At 39.7% G+C, this 19,063-nt stretch overlaps 1 protein-coding gene across 3 annotated transcripts; it reads left to right on the top strand.

The window, feature by feature from the left end:
- The first annotated feature begins 6,623 nt into the window (after positions 1 to 6,623).
- Positions 6,624 to 18,194, top strand: egfl6 (EGF-like-domain, multiple 6). Of its 3 annotated transcripts, XM_057336870.1 has the most exons (13): positions 6,624 to 6,940; positions 8,610 to 8,716; positions 9,050 to 9,142; positions 10,104 to 10,223; positions 10,608 to 10,727; positions 10,830 to 10,964; positions 11,114 to 11,236; positions 11,809 to 11,871; positions 12,248 to 12,475; positions 16,713 to 16,784; positions 16,955 to 17,050; positions 17,322 to 17,584; positions 17,735 to 18,194. In XM_057336870.1, the coding sequence occupies exons 1-13, from the start codon at positions 6,798 to 6,800 to the stop codon at positions 17,840 to 17,842; spliced, it is 1,671 nt and encodes a 556-aa protein (XP_057192853.1). In that variant the 5' UTR covers positions 6,624 to 6,797; the 3' UTR covers positions 17,843 to 18,194. The 3 variants fall into 3 exon arrangements, with proteins under 3 accessions (XP_057192853.1, XP_057192854.1, XP_057192855.1); XM_057336871.1 differs by lacking the exon at positions 11,809 to 11,871; XM_057336872.1 differs by lacking the exons at positions 11,809 to 11,871; positions 12,248 to 12,475 and having other exon boundaries at positions 6,625 to 6,940.
- Positions 18,195 to 19,063: the final 869 nt, after the last annotated feature.

Below are 19,063 nucleotides of genomic sequence, written 5' to 3'. Positions count from 1 at the left end.
ATATTCTCTCTCTTATTGTGAGGATACAATAACACCACCCACCAACTCTTGAGGCTTGAGAGAGAGAGAGAGAGAGAGAGACAGAGAGAGAGAGAGAGAGAGAGAGAGAGAGAGAGAGAGAGAGAGAGAGAATGGATGGAGAGAGAGAGAAGAGAGAAGAGAGAGATAGAGAGAGAGAGAGAGAGAGAGAGAGAGAGAGAGAGAGAGAGAGAGAGAGAGAGGGTGAATCAGTTCTCTTGTTGAGGTCACTGCTAGGAACAGCATGTGACTTATACGAAGCAACAATAATCACAATGACTGATCCCTTTAATTATCACCACAATATTGCGAAATCTGTCAAATTAATACCAGAATATAACACTGTGTCACTTTATCTGAAAAAAGCAGTGGCTTTATAAAATAAAAAATTGTAGCCTAATAGTCACCATAATTTGTTTTATGGTTAATGGTCTTATAAATACTAGTTGGATAGATGTTATTTATGTTTATCGTTTCTTTACATTTTGAGGTGAAATGTCAACAGATTTCGCAAGATCCATGAGCTTTCAATGAACGTAAGTCTTTCTAAATCAACATCAATAGTGTATTTTGTTTCTCTTACACTTCCTGTATAATATAAGTGGATTTAGTCTATTATGTACTTTATATTTCTCTGTCGTAAATCCTCTCTCATTGAAAGCCTGTGATGGATTGAAACTGTGTTACGTAACAGGTTAACGGGGGAGGGGCGCGTTCCATCTGTCTGCGTGTGCGCGCGCTGCGCGTCCTGAGGTAACCGTTGCGACTGCGCATGCGCCGATCTCCATGCATCTGACATTCTGCCTGAAGAGAGGAGCTCAACAGATAGTAATTTACCTTCATCTGAACTCACACATACACAACAATGCTACAAACAGCCACACAGTTGTGAAAGATGAAAGGGTGTTCTGTTCTGTTACTCGGGCTCTATGCACGCGTTACTTCCGTGTTTAACACAAGAACTCCCGTCAGTTTACGGTAAATTAGAGAGAAATGGGAAATTGAGGAAATAGTTAAATTCAGCAGATGCTGTAGTTTGCGGCACACAGCAGTGGTATAAGTGCTGATACCGTATTTGAAATGATACTTTTATACGTTTAGATGTCATCATAACATTAAGTAAACATAAATACATATATCGATATAAAGCAAACAAGCATCAACAAAATTAGCCGTAGCTGTTTTAGTGACTTATCATTCCTGTAGTAGCACAGCATTTTACGATCGGCTCAAGTAATCGAGGGTTCTGAGCACGTTCACCGGAAATACGTCATGCGCCACCGCCGCGCTTAGGGCCCATTGACGGTTTCAGCAGCAACAACGTAAACGTAAACTTCCAGTAGACTTCCTCAAAGAATCAATAACTACTCAATTAATAACTGTGGAGTAATTTTAATGTCATTTAATACAAATGAATGTTCAACAAAATATGAATAAAAGTGAATGTTAATATAAATGAATTTGGACCAGGCGCGTGCGTCCGATGAAACCGCCAAGTACTGGCCCGGTGCGAGAATCTCAATGACATGAGAAAACAGAACGATACGTTTACAGTTAGAAAAAGTTTCTAATGGGTTTGCTGCAAAAGGCTGAAGGCCTGACACATGATGCAAACATACAAATCTTTCTGTTCTGCTTGAATCATCTAAAGTCATTTTATTCAGCAATATCATCTATGCAAACTGTAAGCATTTAAATATGCATTGCTTTGGTATTTAAATAACGTGGAACATTACTTTGAAGCTACGAATCAGTTCTACCCAATCATCGTTTTCTGTCTATACTTGTGTGTAGTTCTAACGATATAGCACGATCATATCAACACCAATATAGTTTTATTTGGAATAGAGTAGTATGGTGTAAAGTTGTTCTCAAAGTCTAGCATTGTGCTTACAGCTGATTGGTTTGTGTTCGTGAAGCGAGCCAGGTGACGTGTGTCTGGCTTTCTGTACTTCCAGTGTAGACCGATGTCGTGTGATTACATCACATGTAGGCTACATGCTTTCAATATTATCATCCTTATTTACCCAAATGCCAAAGTGTACAAAGTCAAAGACCTCGATATGAACTTTTCTCACCACATCCTAGAAATTAATTGCATCACTATCTACTTCTACTTCATGCCAACAATGCCGATACTTTAAAGGAACATAACTGAGATCTTCATTAAGCGTCTCACGCTAGAAAGAAAAATGTCAGAGCAATAAGAGTTTCCTCTGGGACACGAGTAATATGACATGCTAATGCTACATATCTTCGGACATGATTGTATGACATCGCCCCCTCTGTTATCTGCGGAACAGCGCAGGGTCAGTATGACAGAGGAACTGTCATCGGCCCACATACAGCAGGATGTGGTTGTGTCAAACTTTCGAAATAACTCCGTACCCTGCTGTCTCAGCTCCTTATATAGGCAAAGACAGCGAGAAGCCTTGTGTATTCCGTCTGTCGCCACCAAACGTTTGTCTTGCAGTCGGTCATTCGATACGTGTCATCAGACAGAGCATCGCACGCCTTCAAGAAAGTTGCAAATATATTTAATTTGTCATTTCTTTATTGTTTTTTGTGTGTAATGCCCTCTCCTGTTTTTGTTTTGTCTTGTTTGTTTTGAGCCATGGTCATGCTTTTTTTCTCTTTTCTCTCTTTTCATTAACCTTAGTGTTTCTTAATGTTATGACATTGTATTGTTATAACAAAATGTTCAATAAAGCATTTTAAAAAAAAAAGAAACGAAAAGAAAGCCTGAGCTCTGAAAGATTCAATGGAACAGCGTTCTCTCATGTGCCTTACATAATTCCTCCAGAATAATAAAAGTGGCTGCACAGACTTGAGAAGCGTAGAGAGATATAGTTTTTGGTCTGTATTTAATAAAACTGCTTTTGATCGCAGACTTGCAAAGCTGAGGAAAGTTGAATGTGTTGTTAAGAATCACAATCTTTAAAGTGAGGCATTTTTCATGAGATGAATCAGAGAGGGGATCGTTCGTCCAAACATGAAGTCATCGTTTTCTCCCCCCTTATTCTTCAGTGGAACACAACAGAAGTTATTTTGAGAAATGTCTCAGTAGTTTTGTGTTCATACAATGGAGTTCAGTGTTCAACATTCTTCAAAATATCTTCTGTTGTGTTCTGAAGAAGAAAGAAACTCACACAGGTTTGACATGACATGAGGATGAGTAAATGATAAAGAGTTTTAATTGTAAGGTCTCAATTTAATCTCACGTCTTTCTAGGTAAGTGAATTCACTAAACACGTGTGCCCCGTTTGCATATTATATTTAAACAGACAAATCTTGTTGCCAAAGCAACACAACGCTTTTATCTTGATGCACTTTACTTGAGACGTCTGGATGGCGGGCTGACGGTGATGTTGTGCAGGCCCGGGCGATCGCAGTAATCTGCTGCATTTAGAACAGACCTGTAAATGGGGAATTGCGACATGCATATTGCATTGGGCACTAAACTTTAAGCGTGTGTTTTAAGGCATTACCTCAGGTTCTAAAGTGCTGGAGTAAATCAGGTGCTTAAACAATGCAGCGCGTGTCCATACACGCAAGCTCAGTCGCAGTACATTCTTACTGATTTCTGCCCTGCGGAGACATTAAAGGCATCTCCTCTGAGCCTGTTCTCTCCGATGGGCCGACGTGTTTCCAGAGGATTCCTATAATGACCCTCCAGAGACCATTAGCACGTGACTCACCTATGTGAAGGAAGAACATGTTAACCTTCCCTCGCGAGCGATTATTGTTGCTTCCTGAAAACACACAATGGTTAATGGATAAACATTTTCATTTCTGTCAGATTCCTTCCCTGTTTCACTTTAACCCTGATAAGGTCTGATACTCCACGTCCTCCCCCCTACGGTTACTTCCTCATACGGCCAGCACTGAGAGAGAGAGAGACCTCTGCTGGAAGTCAAGCGTATCTCCTCTGCATCAGTCTCTGGTAAAATTCCACTCCCAATGGCAATAATAACGCGATTGTTGGAAATGTTTCATTTCAGTGCTTTCGTGTGTGTCCAGACGTGATTTTATGCTTTTGTGCGTTATCTGTGCGGATGGACTGGCAATAGCAGGAAGTAAAGTTCCAAAATATGCGATACTGCGGGTCAAAGGTCAAGCAGATAACATCAGATCAACAGCATGTTAGCCATGTCATGAAAACAGGATCAATGCTAAGGAAAAAAACATTCAAGAATGTGCTGTGAATAGACAAGAACACTTTGTTACTGATGCCCCCTGCTGGACAGATGCGAACTTGCCAAGCATTCTTGAAATAGTTCTCTCTCTCTCAAAAAACCCACTTGTGCAGACATGCCGGTCACCAACATAAATCACACACGAGCTCTCTCTCTCCATTATTTCTCCTGGACATTAATGGAGACCAAATAAAAATTTAAGGCAAGGCAAGTTTATTTATATAGCACATTTCATACACAAGGGCAATTCAAAATGCTTTACATAAAATGATCGACAAACAGCAAAATGCAAATGATTTAAGATCACAAATACAACTTTAGATTTTAAGAAACAATAAAACAGCAATAAAATTGATAAAAAATGTGAGTGTATATAATTTAAGAAGTCTTACGTGTGTCTCAGATGTTTCTCCTGAGAAAGAGTCAGAAAGCTCACAAATGTGTCTGTCATGAGTTTGAGAAGAGACGTCAACAATGTGTCAAACTGAGCTCAGATTTGACAAGTCTGCAATCAAAAGTCAATATTAGTGAAGATCTCAATATCAACTCTCATCAAATTTACTCAAATCCAGATTATTTGACCTCTACATTCATTTACACCTCCAGACTCTTCGTGTGTTTACACAATTACACTCTCAATTGATTTTATTTTTGCTCCTTAACAGTTTTGATAAAAGAACTTTATGATTCCATTATACATCACATATTTTGTGTATAAAAAAGAGAAAGCCTATTGTATTTTTCTCATTCGTGAGACTTGTAATGACTGTAATGTATAACACAACGGGCACTTCATTAAATCCTGAAGGAAACATTTTGTTCTTTGAGATTTCATACGTGAATGTAGTGTCACGTCTCATGTACTTTCATCTGTCTCTAGACTAATTTCAGGTTGTGGGACAGATTCCAGCTTGTTTTCTCTCATGATAATCTCCTGTCAGGGGTCCGGCCTCTGCCCGGGGGGCTCACAGAAACCTCCCGTCTGCTTCAAACATCACACAAAACACACAACCTGCAGCTACATGTGTCGTTACCCTCCACACACAATACACCTCACTTTTCAAATGTGCGGAGAAATGAAAACATGACAATTATTATGTTTCTGACTCCTATATTATTTGACCTCTTTTTTTTAAACATCTGGTTTAGCATTGATTCACACAGAACAAAAAACAACAGAACAAAAAATATATATATATTTTTTCCTACTATGGGAGTCAATGGGTTTGGTTATAAGCACTCTTCCAAATATCTTTATCTGTGTTCATCAGAACAAAGACATTTAGACACATTTGGAACAACTCAAAGGTGAGGAAATGATGACAGAAATTTCATTTTTGGGTGAAGTGTCCCTTTAACCTCTATCGAACAAACACAAGTTTAATCTGATGTTTACTGTCATTCTGTCAGTCGCATGGATGTTGTTTTTATGACATCACGCTGGCTATGAATATAAAAGTCAGATTATAATCCTACAGACAAGTTAGACAACTATAATAGTTATATAAAATTTGACATATTTTTATACCTTTATTTTGTATTTGTCTGTTTGTTCTACAATGCAGAATTGTGAAAGATTTGTGAAAAGCTCTATAGAAATCTCATTAGTCCACATAGCTCACGTGTCTTCTAATTGGATGTGGTTTTCACCTTCAAGTTGTGTATGACTTTATGACACTATATAAGTCTTTATTATTTTCAGCATTCTCTTTCGAGCGTGACCAGATATTAATGCTGTTAACCTGAAGTTATAATAGAGGAGGTTCTCTTAAAAAACGACTTGAGACCCAATAATTATGAGAAGCTCTTTAAAAAGCATTCCAACTGTTGATGACAAGTCCAAACAGAGTTCCTCAGTGAAGGAGAAGAGAAATGGTACAACTGAGGACAACGTGAGGATTGTGAAACACACAATGACAATTACACTTTAACTTTGGCAAAATATAAAGTGCAGGTAAAACACCTGTAAAAATGAATACCTTCATATTAATAAAGTATATTGTGCCCTATTTTTACGGGGTTTTTTTAGTGTATGATTACGAGCCAAGAACCACTTTTAGTGCTACAGTTGCATTAATTTTTATGAATCCACATATGTTAACAGTTATTCATTGATATTATTGATCCAAGTTTAGAGAAGCATGCTTATAATGAGTTAGGATGACTGTAAAAATGTTGTCACACATTGGTGCGTTGATTTTCTCGTCATTTCAAGGGATGTAAACACTTCAAACTCACACTCTATTATAAGCTTTTCTTCACCCTGAAGTGAGAGGAAGTGAGGCGTGACGGCATCAATCAAGTCATCATGGATTGAGTTTCCCCAGTCCCCCCCCCCCACAGAAACCCGCCCCTTCAGTCACTCAACTCAATGACATGTGGAATTTCAGCTGTGAGAGGAGAGACACTCGCAGGAGAAACACGAGACACCAGAGAGAGAGAGAGAGAGAGAGAGAGAGAGTGAGTGAAAGAGAGAGAGAGAGAGAGAGAGAGAGAGAGAGAGAGAGAGAGAGAGAGAGAGAGAGAGAGAGAGAGAGAGAGAGAGAGAGAGAGAGAGAGAGAGAGACAGAGAGAGAGAGAGACATGCTCCAGAGTTTGGAGTGGACTCTTGGCTGGATGCAAAAGCAGACAGGAGTGAATCTAGAAGAACAGAAGATGAAGTGTGTGTTGTGGATCAGCGCTCTGTCACTGCTCTCGTGTTTCTCTCTGGGAACAGCTGAACACAGGTATGTGACTCAAACCCTCTCTTTCTGTTGGGATAAAGTCTCGAGTTATCGTTTAGTCTAGAGGTTTCTCTTTCACAGCTCAAGAAACCTAGTGATTTATATTTCATTCGGTACGGAGCTGACCGAATCTGATGCAGAATACATTTTTGTAAGTGATCTTTTGTGACACTCGAGAGGACACGATTAAAATGCGACTGCGACGTCATTGTGGTGTGATGGCATTGTAATTGCCTGCGATTGTGATTTGAGGTCTTTCCCTCAGAAATAGAGTCTAAGAATCAGGGCTCTCTTTTACCTTTGATTGACATTTTCTTGTGTGACAACAGAAACATTTGTGTCCCCGTCAGAGAGGTAATATTTGCACCCTGCCATTGATTTATGATGCTTTTCAAAGCCTACGAAGCATACGGAACACCGTTTTGAAGGTGCATTTGGTTACTGTAGTGAGAAAACAGTTGTGTATTTCTTTCTGCCACGTTACCGCTTTAACACCTAAGATGGCACAAGTGAGCAGCTACTGTTATTATTAACAGCAAACTGTTTCTCATCATGGTCCACCTGTTGTCACCGAGCGGATCCCATGTGCTTGTGTCGGGAAGTTTATTTCTGTCGCTTCACCCACTCCCTCAGTCTCTCTGGAGCCCGGGACACATTTAGGTACCAACATGAGAAGCATGCAGAAATATACACATCTGGAGAGAATGTCGAGAGATTGAGAAGCTCTTGGTGTTTCACACCGGCGCTTCAGTCTGACCGCCACCGGTGGTGTGTCTGGACCTTATACACAGCAGACCAAAGAGGTTCACATCTGAATAAAACCTATTTTAAAAGCTCAAATCTATCAAAATCACGATCGGCTTCAGGTCTACAGTGTCCTTGCGGACGTGTGATGTCCATGAATAGTCCACGGTTTATATACAGCAGAATTTAGATCGTCCTTTACGAGGAGATGTTCCACCTGCTCAGTTAAATCATCTTTCTTTCTGCTGATAGCTGTTCTGTTTTTATTAGCACAACAGAACTAACGTTGAGAAAATACGTTGAGCTTAAAAACATCCAGCCGACATCACTTTATACAATAGGAAGTATTGGAATATTAGGATCGTCACCTTTTATCTGTACACTGCTTCATACCGTACAGATCATTCCAAAGCAAAATGATGCATTAAAAGTGTGCCCCAGAAGAGAAATGCTATTGCTCAGATGTTTCTCTTTCAAAGGTTTCACGGAGTTCTCGGTTGTGTTTCATTTAACGTACTTTCAGATGTTTCTCTTGCCCTTAGGAGAAATAAAACGAGAATCAAATGCGAGTGTAATTGTGTGAACACGTGAAGAGTCTGGAGGTGTAAATGAATCTATAGATCGTAGAGGTGAAATCATCTGGTTTGGAGTAAATGTGATGAGAAATGCTCGAGTTGATATGGAGATCTCTAATGATATTGACTTTTGATTGCAGACGAGACGAATCTGAGCTCAGTTTGACACGTCTCTTCTCTAATGACTCTAATGACAGAGACTCTTTTTCTCAGGAGAAACATCCGAGACGCACATGAATTCAATTCAGTTTTATTTATATAGCGCTGTTCACAATCAAGTCGAGTAGAAATAATGGAGATGTTAAAGAGATCTCATCTGATCTCATCTTATCGTGCGCTTTCCTCCCATTTAGGCAAAGAAGACAAATCCCATCTCGGAGTCAGACGGGTGTGTGTCGCTATGGCAGCAGGCTGGACTGTTGCTATGGATGGAAGAGAAACAGCAAAGGTCATTGTGAAGGTAAATGAGGAGGAATCCAGTGATGAGAGTTCATCTGACCCACTGGTTATTAGTGGAGAAAAACAAATGCAACATGCTGACAGAAATGATCCGTGGATGTGCATTCCCAAACCAACGAAGAGAAATGTTTGGGTTGTGATTTGTTACTACTGGTGTAACATGGAAACATTGGGCAAATATTCCAACCACAATCTAATGTGAAATGTATGGGGAAGTCTGGCAGACACGGATGTTTGCTCTGGTTTTCCAGGCATGTGCGGTGTCGCTCTGAACTTGATTTACTCGAAACGCTTTCCTTTACTAACACATCTCTCCTGTTAAATGTTTTACCAGCCCAGTGTGACCCGGCATGCAAACACGGCGAGTGTGTCGGTCCAAACAAATGCAAGTGTTTCCCCGGGTACACTGGAAAAACATGCAGTCAAGGTCTGTAGCGTCAAAGATTCCTCATTTGATTTATACTACTTACGGTATTTGAAGAGTTTGGTTTCAACTTATGATGTGATCATGTTTTCATTGTGTTAGTTAGCTGTATTTTTTGAGTTATTATGGCTTAAATCAAAACGAACCGTTAAATATAGGAAGTGAAATCATATGCAGTATACACGCGAGTACCTTCTATAGTTAATATCTCAGAAATAATACAGGGTATTTCGCAATTGTAACTGAATGTAGTGTGAAAATGTCAAACAAATAATGAGATAACAAGATGAATCACCTACATTTATTCTTTTATCCAAAGTGACTTATAAGGAAAGTAGCATTTTACATTTTGGCCTCAAAACAATAAGCACAAAACACAAAGCTAAGTTTACTTTGGTAGGAATAGCATTAAAATCATTTAGATCCTGCAGAAACAGACTGACGTGTGTTAAAGGAGCAGTTCACTTCATAATAAACCCTCATTGACTTTTCATAGTCATTTTTAATCCTACTATGGAAAGTCAATGGGGGGTTCACTTGAAAGTGGACTACTCCTTTAATGTACACTGTAAAACTGTGCCAGTAACTTACTGTAGATTTGATAACTACTTCATATTTTCCTATAAGTACTGTTTTAATTTGAGTTGAACTTTCCTTTAAAACACTTTCAAAATTAAACACTTTGACTTTTGAGATTCAAAATGAGTCTCATTACTGGCATTACACTGCAAAAAATTGAGCATTTTTGTTTTGTTTTCTCGTCAAAACATTTCAAACTTCTTATACGATACATTAACATAACAAGTCTTGTTTTATAAAAAGAAAATATAAGAAGTAAGTTTATGTTTAAAACAAAATTGTAAATTAGATCTACAGTACGTTACTGGCAAGCCTGCTGCAAAATTACAGCGAGTTGTACAGTGCGGTATTCTGAACATTGACAGCAATGTCTCTTGTCTTTCAGATCTGAATGAATGCGGTGTGAAGCCCCGGCCCTGCGAGCATCGCTGCATGAACACGTTCGGAAGCTACATGTGTTACTGTTTAAATGGATTCATGTTGATGCCCGACGGCTCGTGTGCCAGTGAGTAGCTCTTCTGTCGACAGCTTTCACTCGTCTTCATGCCATACTGTACTCGCTTTATATTTCATGTGATACACATTAAGAAAAAAAGACAAGCTCATTTTTATACAGCACAACATCAGTTCAGTGACCACGTCTGTGATGCCACCATCATAAAATCCCTCCATACAACTCTTCTAAAATCTTCTAAAATCATACAAATGAGCTATGTGAGGAATTAATGAAAATGTAAGTTCTTTAGTACCTAAGTAAGTACCTACAAATGTTCATGTTGGATGTCATTGACGTACTGTAAGGCTCACATGAGAGAGAGTAAATAAAGTCAGAATCTTTGGGAGATGAATATCTGCTTCTTAAGACCGTCGTGTGTTGTGACATGATCAGATTCCAGGACATGTACACTGGCTCACTGTCAGTACGGCTGTGAGGAGGTTCAGGGGGAGATCCGCTGTCTCTGTCCTTCTGCTGGTCTTCAGCTGGGACCTGATGGAAAGACGTGTGTGGGTGAGAACATCACACACCATGCACCATCAGCATCATCATTTCACAAGTTAAGCCTTTCGTGAATTGGAAAAGTCATTGATGAACTCTTGTGTCTCTCTTTAGACATCGATGAATGTGCGACAGGCAAGAATCAATGTCCGTTCAACCGGCAGTGCACCAACACATTTGGAAGCTACTACTGCAAGTGTCAGAGCGGTCATGACCTGAAATATATCAATGGAAAATATGACTGTGTTGGTAAGAAAAAACACTTGTGATTAGGGATTTCTTGCAAGAGGTTTCATATAAAAACGTAGTGTGTGACGTAAGCAATCTGAATATAGCTGTTGAGCACGTGACAGTGATTTCTCTTTGAAATAAAGCTGCTGGCTGATTGTCATTGTCAGATGTGAACGAGTGTTTGTCAGAGACTCACCGGTGTAGTCCTCACGCCGACTGCATCAACACTGAAGGATCGTACAAGTGCAAATGCAGACAGGGCTATCGCGGCAGCGGCTTCGACTGCTCAGGTGAGACTGGCAAATATCTACAGAAATGTAGAACAAGCAGATTTTAAATTTCACGGCTCATTTGTTAGAAAAAATGTTAGGAAAAGAAGAGCGGAACTCTCGTCAGCGAATCCAAAAGCCATTTCCTCTAAAGAGTTTCTGGATGTGAGCGACGCTGCACAGGGACGGTCCGAGATTGAAATTCCACCCGTGTAAATATCTGCTTTTGTACTGCGCAGAGCGCTGAAATGAGGGACACGCCGTGCGGTTTTCAACAGACTTTAAGTGCCACGAATCTGTCCTTGCATTTCCATCTGAGAAAATAATGTGCATGTATTTCTCTCGTTTTGGCTGAGATGAGATATGAAACTAAGACTCTTACTGTCTAAGATAAAGTTTCAGAGGAGATCTTAGCATCTAAAAAATGAGATTGATCCAAAGCCCGAAGTCAAACTTGACTAACATTTCTCAACACAATATTTCAAAAGCAAACTGAAGGTCGATCATTGTACTGAAGACCCTTAACTGAGATGATCTGAGCTTACCGAGAGCAAACTCTGAGCAATAAAATGCATTCTTCTGTGTTGTTGTAGTAAAGCCGTTTTATCACAGATCGTGGGGTGCTGATAAAGGCAGTGCTGACGGGTTTCTCAACGGTGAGAACGTCTGGAGAACGCAGGCTGAATGTTGCTTATAAGTCCTAAATTGATCAACATTGTTTTATTGTTAAAAACTAGACGGTTTTGATGATCAGCTCGCAGAACGTCTGCCATGTGCTTGAGGCTTTTTGTGTTTTATTGAACCCTGGCATCTGGCTTCATCCACACACAATACCTGCATTGCACTTCGCATGAAACCGTTTCCCACATGCAGTCGCATGTAATGCACGCTGTAGCTTTAATGCAGCGCTGTAATCGCATGAATCAAACGGACGATGATCCACGGCTTCAGACTTGACTCCGATCAGTCCAGAGTTTGTCACACTTCTTCTGATCTACCACAGTTGCTTTAATGTTCTTCTTTGATCGACAGCCATTCCTGATGTCCCTGTAAAGCCACCCATTCTGGGAGGCAAATCTGACAACAGCATCCCAGAGGTGACCGAGTCTCCGAGACTTCGCATGCAACCCTTCGATTATGATGGAGAGGTTTATGTGGGTCCTCCAGAGCACACCACAACCTTTCCTGAGGAAGAGGAGGAGGAAGACGATGAAGAGGACGACACTGGAAACCAGCTGAACTCCAGAGGAGATGTGTTCTGTGAGTGACCGCTGCTGTTTAAAGTCAAAGCAGAAAGGACTACATACTATATATACATACTATATATATATATATATAGTTTATATGCATCAGCAAATAGTGTTTGGCTGAACGTCTTGATGCATAAATACACTTTAGCTACCGTTACAGTTGCACACACGCACACACACACTCAGTGTTGGGTAAGTTCCTCTGAAAAAGTAATGAATTACTAGTTACTAATCACATAGTCAATAGTGTAATTAGATTACTGTACAGATGACTCTCTCCAGAAAGTATTTAATGACTTATTACTAATGACTTTCTATATCCTACATCAACCTTGATTAGTTAAGTGATTCAAGGATAGACTTGAAACAACTCTTTTAATTCAGTCAAATAAATCATATAAAACTACATAAAGTACTCTTATTAACTGACCAAAGTATTACAAATTATACATTAAAGCACAGATTTTAAAGTTAGACTTTAAATTTTGATGTCAATTCCACTATTGCACACACACACACACACACTCAGTGTTGGGTAAGTTCCTCTGAAAAAGTAATTAATTACTAGTTACTAATTACATATTTAATAGTGTAATTAGATTACTTTACAAATTACTCTCAATTCAATTCAATTTTATTTATATAGCGCTTTTCACAATGTGCATTGTTCCAAAGCAGCTTTACAGGAGCAAATAAGAAAAACACAGAAAGGTAAAACACAGCACAGTGCATGGTGTTTATAGACCAAGCAAGATCATTATAATAAATAATATCTAATAAATAAATGAATAAATAAATAAATGCAGTCTCCCGGTGAGCAAGCCAACACTGCACTGCTCTGCTGTGGCGAGGAACCCAAACTCCAATGATGAATAATGGAGAAAAAAAAACCTCGGGAGAAACCAGGCTCAGCCGGGAGGGCCAGATCTCCTCTGACGTGTCATAGCTGCACTCAGTGACCCCGACCAAAGCCACCGAGCAACGTCCACGAAGAACAGGGAGAGCCCACGAGCCGCGACCCAAGAAGCCCCATCCGCCGAAACCGTGCAGGTCCAACCCGGTCTCATTCCGCGATCAACAACAGACAACAGAGGAACAACCAGGGAAAAGTAGTAATGGCATAATTAACTTTATTCCTCTGTTGTCCGACATCGACCACAAAGCAAGACCAACCAGACCAGACCCACAAAGTCCCAACAAATGAAACACCCCGAACCACAACCAACAAGCCCCCCCACTCCCTACAACACCCACCCAGCAACCTCCAATCAAAGTCACTGAGTGCAGCCATAACTTCAAACTGCTGTCATGTGATGTAAGTTTAGCATTAAATACCAAGTATTGTAAATTTAGCATTTATGTGACAGGTAGTCCGTCTTTGCTCTCTCCAAAAGTATTTAATAACTTATTACTAATTACTTTCTATATCCTACATCAACCTTTATTTGAATTGATTCAGGGATAGACATGAAACAGTTTATTTAATTAATTCAAATAAATAAAAAATAACTTCATAAATTATTCTTATTAACTGACCAAAGTATACAAATGTAAGAAGGATACATTAAAGCATATATTTAAAATTTAGACTTATAATTTTGATGTCATTTCCACTATTGAATATATTACACATTCAGTTCATTACGTCAGAAGTAACTGTAATTAAATTACAGAAAAATTAAGAGTATTCCCCTACTTTACTTTTTCTAAGGAAAAGTAATTAAATTACAGTATTTAATTACTTAGTAACTAGTTACACCCGACACTGCACATATATTACACACAGTATTTAGTTTAAAGGGGTGCTGCAACGGTGTGTCGTGCATTCTGACTTCTTTACCATGTTCTGTCTTCTCATGCTTAACATGGTCAACTTGTCCAAAAACGAGTTGGGCATATTACGCTGTATTTAGAGTATGTGCTCGATACACTCCCCCAGCGATCATACAGGTTTCGGAAAGTTTTTTTTTAACATATAAAACTGTTTCGTAACTATTTTTCTTAGTCCCTTATTGGACAATTCTCCCGGAAAATCACGCGGCACGCCCACGCGGCAGAAAGGAGAGGAGAGCAGGAGAAGGAGCATGCGCAGACGTCACTTTCACTTGTGTGCAGGAGAGAGAGAGAAGTTCAGGTGTTTGTTTGTTCACTGCATTTGGGTGATGAATGTTCTATAAACAGTGATATAACGCTGGATTTGGAGATGGTTTGAAACTGATATATGGAGCCGTCCCAGCGCTAAAAGGTGCCGGACATGAACCGCACGCGGTGAGTGAAACTGATGTCTGTGTTTTGTTGGCAATGGGTGCGCACATGCTTTAGTTCAGCCTACCCCTCCCCCCCGCACGCGCCCTATGCTTTCGGAAATAATCGTACAGCTGTTTCTCTCTTTTATAAATGTGATCAAACTAAATACTCTTCCAAGATACGACGTATGCGATACTACTCTATAGGTACTCAAGATTAATATGAGATTGGCAGGAACCGCGTGTGTTAGGGCCGCTTTAATTGCATCAGAAGTAACTGTAATTAAATGACAGAAAAAATGAGAGTAATCGCTTACTTTACTTTTTTAAGGGAAAAGTAATTAAATTACAGTAACTAATTACTTAGTAACTAGTTACACCCAACACACACACACTCATGCAGACTCGCACACAGATCATCTAGAGACTGAGATCTGTTCCGTCAAAACACTTCATTCAAGCACATCTGTAGGCTAGCATTGATGGAACAAAATATTGAAATAAAACAAAAATGTAACAAAGACAAGAAAACAGAAAGTGGAATGCGGTCTGGATTCAGAACACCTTCAGGACGTGTTCAAACTCAGCCGTCATAGGAATAATACAGCTGTTTGTACAGTATGTTGATGTGTTGTACATGTACAGACAGACAGAGAGGAATCTTCTTATACATCTTCACTTCACTAATTGTGCTCGCAGGAAACATTCTGGATATAATAACAGCTTATTAAACTCATGTCGTGTGAGGAATGAATGAAGATCTTTATCCTGTATTTATGATCACATGGTCCTATTGCGTTATATACATACACACACTATATACAACACGACGGTCTGTAGCGGACTCTTCAAACATTCCTGCATCGTGTAGATGATGTTGTGAGATTTTAGTAAGTCTGTGTAAGGCGCTTTCTTTCATCTTCTGGTTGAACTCTTTCGTTCGGTTGGTTGTTGGTGTAAAGACACTTTGAGAAATGTGAAAAGCAGTGTTTTGTTCTGTGGGGTCTCGCACTGAGAAGAGCTGAAAGGCAAGAGATCAGTCAAAGTGTCAGACATGATGGATGTTCAGCACCTCTGTGACCCGCTGGAGTAAAACTCTCCTCCCCCAAACCTCATCGTCACATGACTTCAGGACACAAACACCTCAAACAAACGGTGAAATATTATCAAACGTATATGATCATTTCTGTGTTGTCGGTATGTAGGGGTTTCAGGTAGCGCTCGATGCTCAGAATCTCTCGTGGAGACACAGAAGTGGACAGCATCAGCTCTTCATGTTTGATTTAGAGATTAGACAGGAGGAGACAAGCCCGAGACACACATGAGCTCTGGGGAGAACATTCCACCGTCGTGTTGAGATTAGGAGGCAGGAAAGACCTCGAGCCTTTTATTAGTGTGCTGGAGAACAGCTGTTTGGCGGTCCGAGTGTCTTTTCATCACGTCAATTACCCTGAGAACACGTCTGCTCTTCTAAACCTTCAGTCGGGAGACACACACACATGTGGCCACGTGCACATCCATGTTTCAACATAAACATTGGCCGATATATCAGAGATCATGTCAGGAGGTTTCTTCCAATCCAGTGGTTCTCAACCAGGTGAGGCTCGACGGTTCCCTGAAACCCCGACCTTTGACGGAGGGTGATGTTCAATGATCTCCCGATGAGTTCAGAGTGCGTGTGAAGGGAGTATCGTGTTGAAAAAAGTGCCTTTTCATATCTTTCTGAACTTGGGCGGCTGTTTAAAGCTGTTGACAGTTATTGAAGATGTAAAGCGCTATGTTCGACAGGCAAACGACACCACACCGCGTCTCTTTTATAAACTCTGGCTCGTGTTCAAAGCAATGAAACGCACACCGTGGAATATCCTTTGGAATAATGCCCAAAACAATACAATTTTGTTACGGTTTTAATGCAAAAAAGCTATCTCTCTGTTCTTTTGCTTTGAGTGTGACTTTCGATGTTATTTATTAATTGAACGTTTAATGTTTGTTCTTTCACAGTTCCAGGTGAGTTTGGGCCGGTGTATGATCCTGAAGAGCCGAAGGAGATCCAAGCAGCACCGCTGAAAGAGAGTAAGACAAGTTGTGTTGTGCTTATTCTGTTTTGTCTTTGGAACAGTACTGTGATTATGTGTGTGTGTGTGTGTGTGTGTGTGTGTGTGCGTGCGTGCGTGCGTGCGTGCGTGCGTGCGTGTGCGTGTGCGTGTGTGTGTGCGTGTTTATGATCATGTGTGTTTGCGCAGGATTCCTGACAGACTGCAACTTTGATCACGGGGCTTGTGAATGGGTTCAGGAAAATGAAGATGATTTGGACTGGATGATCAAATATAATGACAACGGTACACATTTAACTCCACGTAGGAATTTCAATTCATGTTGTGTTGTTATGTTGGTAAAAAACCATCCACACCCATTTGATCAGGTCTTATCGCTATCTGCTAATATCAGTGCACACCTTATCTTTATGATTGCAGGAGAAATGACATGCAACGCTCGCTCACTTGTAGGTCACAAACTGTAAATGTAAAAAGTGTACTGTATCAGCCCTTATATTTGAATGTAGAAGAGATCTTGATTTAACGCCATGAGTGTGTTGTTGGTGTTTTTCAGGTCTGGATTATCACATGGCTCTCTATGGCCTCATTGGCAACAGAAAGGAGCAGGCCAGAATAAAGCTGCTGTTGGATGATTACATGCGTCAGAGCAGCTTCTGTCTGCAGTTTGATTACCGTGTTCTGGGACAGCAGATGGGCGTCTTGCGGGTGAAGCTGGACAACAGCGCATCTGCCGTTTGGGAGAGGAGACAAAGTCACAAACAGGACTGGCGATCAGAGAATCTCACAATCACCTGGACAGAAACAGCACCAGAGGCGGTAAGAAAATGTCTCTGACGGTTAAGAGCCAAATTCTTTAGGAGTGATGGATTGTAACAGAATGGCAGTTTTGAAATATTCATATTTTGACATAATGCGAGCAGAGGAAACACAGATTGAATGACGTGATTTTATTTCTTGTTTCCTCAGATCATCTTTGAGGCTGAACGTGGGACATCAGTGACTGGTGAGATCGGTCTGGATAATGTGGTTCTGATCTCAGGACCCTGTACAGATGATAAAACTATCATCTTTTAATGACAACACAGAGGACGGTGTGTGTGTGTGTGTGTGTGTGTGTGTGTGTGTGTGTGTGTGTGTGTGTGTGTGTGTGTGTGTGCGTGTGTGTGTGTGTGTGTGTGTGTGTGTGTGTGTCTTAACCTCTACAATAAGACAGATTTGAGTGTTATAGTAAGCAGGTGATAACCTGTATATACAGACAATAAGAATTCTGTTAAAAGACATTCATGTACGTGTTATTGTTTTTTTGATCCACGTTTTCTGCTGGATTCCCTTCAGTATTTGTATGATTATTAAATAAACATTGTAACATTATAACAGCTGTACATTTTGCTTTAAAGTGGCATTACATTAAACTATTTTTAAGTGATTTATCATTTGTGCGTTTCCTTTTTCAGTTTTCAGTATAATAATATGATCAACTGAATTATGACACGCCTCACTTTTAAACATGCCATTATTATTTTTCACTATTGTAGAATGATATTAAAGAATGCTTTGAGAAGCATGGAGTATGGAGGACAAAAAATGACTTAAGTATAAAAAATATTAATAAATAAATACATGCATAAATGCAGAAATAGATTAATGAATAAATAAATGCAGAAATAAATAATTAAATAAATAAATGCAAAACATTAATAAATAAATAAATAGATAAATACATTCAGAAATGTATAAATAATTAAATACATAAATACATAAATGCGTAAAATAAAATCTGTCAAAAATATTAACTTTGTACCATTTTTGTACTACTACATTTATTTCTGTATTTCTACATTTATTTACGAACTTCTACATTTATTTTTGTATTTCAAGTATTACATTTCATGTAACTAGCGATTTAGTTAATAAAGCGAAATGTATTTTCCTTCCTTCCCAGGGCTGCGTTCAGCCCCAACAAAACGTTGCTAAACTTTAAACGGAAACGGTGGCGCGATTGAACACCCTGTTGTGATGACGCAAGAGTTGAACTATGGCAGCTGAGAAGGCCATTCTTAGTGTTCTTTTTGAAGAATTTTCGGAGCCTAATGAAATCAGTATAAATACGTGTTGAATACTGCAAAATACATCTCTTCTAATATCTTCAATTGTTGCGTATACCGAGCTGCAGCGGACACATTAAACGACTTTACTTGGACCCATTGAGCGAGCTGTCTCTTTAACACCGCGTGGGTTATATACATGTTGCTGCTGATTGGACTGAAATTCTTGACACACCCACCAAACAAGAGA

Source organism: Triplophysa rosa, linkage group LG6 (genome assembly GCF_024868665.1).
Source record: "Triplophysa rosa linkage group LG6, Trosa_1v2, whole genome shotgun sequence".
Classification (NCBI taxonomy): Eukaryota; Metazoa; Chordata; class Actinopteri; order Cypriniformes; family Nemacheilidae; genus Triplophysa; species Triplophysa rosa.
This window is presented reverse-complemented; position numbering and strand designations above follow the sequence as displayed.